The sequence below is a fragment of the Habropoda laboriosa genome, unplaced genomic scaffold (assembly GCF_001263275.1).
Source record: "Habropoda laboriosa isolate 0110345459 unplaced genomic scaffold, ASM126327v1 scaffold1329, whole genome shotgun sequence".
Lineage (NCBI taxonomy): Eukaryota > Metazoa > Arthropoda > Insecta > Hymenoptera > Apidae > Habropoda > Habropoda laboriosa.
Window position 1 is genome coordinate 123,707 of NW_017101431.1, and position 3,002 is coordinate 126,708.

At 24.4% G+C, this 3,002-nt stretch overlaps 1 protein-coding gene across 1 annotated transcript in view; it reads left to right on the forward strand.

Moving 5' to 3' along the window:
* The window catches only part of LOC108578124 (structural maintenance of chromosomes protein 1A-like), a 14,667-nt gene that overhangs the window by 5,262 nt on the left and 6,403 nt on the right, over positions 1–3,002 (forward strand). Inside the window, exons 9-16 of the mRNA XM_017941389.1 lie at positions 161–329; positions 520–642; positions 721–858; positions 939–1,004; positions 1,174–1,263; positions 1,369–1,513; positions 1,864–2,168; positions 2,634–2,837. Coding sequence (XP_017796878.1) covers positions 161–329; positions 520–642; positions 721–858; positions 939–1,004; positions 1,174–1,263; positions 1,369–1,513; positions 1,864–2,168; positions 2,634–2,837 — 1,240 coding nt within the window. The remainder of the gene's footprint in view (positions 1–160; positions 330–519; positions 643–720; positions 859–938; positions 1,005–1,173; positions 1,264–1,368; positions 1,514–1,863; positions 2,169–2,633; positions 2,838–3,002) is intronic.

A 3,002-nucleotide genomic window follows, 5' to 3' on the forward strand; every position in this document is an offset into this window, starting at 1 on the left:
TTATTGCAATTAAAAATTAAAATAAATGATCAGAATATAAATAGATGTATAAAATGTATAATAATAATAATTTTTGTTTCGATAAAAGTCAATAATGAATATATGTATAGTTAAATTTTTATCGATAAATAATGTAGGTATTCATCACTTACCATTTTAGCGGAATTACAAAATTACAAGATGTAAAACTTTTATACGATGTACTTCAATTTGCACCTACAGAAATTCATAATGCCATTGTATTTGTGTGCAAAGATACTCTTATTTGTGAAACTGCGGAAGATGCAAGAATTTTTGCATACGAGCTCGATCCCCATTACAGATATAATGTAAGAATAAATATGTTAAACCAAACAAGCTCTTTTTAAATAATACCAGTAGAACACAAGATAAAATATGCATTTCTAGGTGTAAAGCGGATGATACAATTCATTTTTGAATTGCTTTATTAGAATTTGCTGCTGATTGTTATTCACTTAGTGTCATCTTGTAATATCGATAATATTTATAATGTTTTAGTGCATTGCGTTAGACGGAACTTATTACAGAAAGGATGGTATAATTTCTGGAGGACAAGCTGAATTATTACAGAAAGCTAAAATATGGGACAATCAAAATTTAATCGACTTAAAGTCGAGAAAGGTTTTTTTTATTGTATTTATATTCTTCACTATCCATATGGATTTTTTATATTAAATCTTACTTGATATTCGTTTACAGATAACGCTAAGGGAAAAATTAAACGAAAAGCTTACAATTTCTCAAACTGAATCTGAAATAAATACATTGGATATACAAATCCATGCTCTCACAAACAGATTAAATTATTGTAGGCTTGATCTAAGCGATTCTGCAAGTGTTCATTATTATTTCTTCTTAACAAAAGAGATATATATTTCGCTAACATATTTTTTATAATAATATTTTCATTATTTTAGAAAAGCAAAATAGTTACTCTCCACAATGAAATACAAATTATTCAAAAGGAATTAACATTAGTACAGGTAAATATTTGTCCTCTTGTTTCTAATATTTTTTAAAAGAATTTTTTCACTTTATACGATTTAATATAACTAAAAACAAAATTATCACAGTAAAATCGTGATCTATCAGTAATTCAAATATGTTATTTATGAAAATAATTTATATTTCTCTTTACCATATATTCTTTAGAATAATGTAACAGCAATTAATGAAATTATGGAAGAGAAAAATCAAGATATTCGAAGCGTAGAAGAATCTATTATAAATATTCAACAAAATGTTTTTAAAAAGTTTTGTAAAAAAATTGGTATAAAAGATATACGTCAGTATGAACAAGGAAACCTAAGGTGTTTTGATTTTTACATGTGAACACTTTAAAATTAGTGTATTTTTTCGTATTCCACGTTTAGTAATGGTATACTTTTCGACAGATTACATCAGGAACAAACAATCAAAACTCTAGAGTTAGAAGAGCAATATTCTCGTATTAAAAATTTATTGGATTTCGAAATGAGTCGAGATACAGAAAGTAAATATTTTTAGTTTATACTAACATTTATTACTTATTAATATGATATGTGAACATACAGTTTATTACTGTATTATACAAAGAGTATAAAAAAAATAAATACATAATACATATACATATAACTACTTACATTTTGCAGGACACCCAATTTATATCGTAGTTTGTATAAAATTAATTTTGGCAAATAAAATAATCTACTTCTATTCCTTTCGTGATTAATTTTCAGATTTATTTTGATTGGACATTTTTTATTCATTCCGATAAGCATCACGTTCTTAAATCGTTCCATTCTTTATTTAAATTTGAGAAAAATACATTTAATATAAACGAAATTTGTATTCTTTTTATAGGTTCAGTTTTTAAGATGGAAAAAAATATAAAAACAGCTAAGGATGAATTAGAAAAAGTACGTCAAAAAGAAGTTTTGTATAAAAATGATACTGAGTATGTGTTAAACAAGTTGAACAATTTAAAGACTGTGTATAATGAAGCCAAAATTAACGTGACTAAACAAACAGAAGATATCAATGAATGTAGATGTAAAATTGGTGTTATCGCAAAATCAATAATAAATGCTCAAAAAGAATTCGTAATAATTACAGCAAGAATTGAAAAGAAGAAAACAAAATGTTGTGATATCCTGAGAAGTATGAAGGTAAACATTTTGTACATAACAAATACAAAGTGCGGCTGAAATAATAATATAAGCAGAAAGGAAGTGATTCCTTATGTAAAAAGAAACGGAAAATGCAGAATAAATTAACAAAATCCGAACGTTCATAAATTTTTTTTTTATTTTTTACATTTTTAGTAACCATAGCTTTTTAGATATTTGAATAAATTAGTAATTGTAAGTCATTTTTGAGTTAAAAAACTACTTGTTAGAACATTATTTCTATTTTCTTTTCATTTTAAAATAGGTTCCAGAAGAAGAAAATTATATTGTTTGCAAGGGATAAAACAATGAACATAGATACGATTTAATTTACAAAAGTGTTTGCAAATAAAATTCTTTTATAAAAATTATATTACTAGTCATTATCATCTTTGATATTAAAATATTATATTTCTTTATGTTTGCAGCATACTTTTATTAATTATTGTTATGTTATATTAACAGATGGAAAATATTATTATTCCACTACTAACTAATGATGTCATAAATATTCATGAAGATGTACAAACATCTAGTACATATTATACAAGTACAAACACTGAAGAACTGCATGATATAGAAATTCTTTCTCGCATAGATTTTAGTATGTTATCTGAAGACATTAAAATTAGAGTAGAGGAAGAGATAGAAAATTCAAGAAGTAAACTCGTGAATAAAGTTGAAGAATTGCAAAACGAAATTTATTCCATAGAAAATCCAAATTTTAAGGTTTGTAAAAATTATTAGAATATTGATAGTTTTAGTATGTTAAAATATGTATTATTATTATATATCAATATCTGTTAAAGAATCTTTTATATTTCTATTACATCA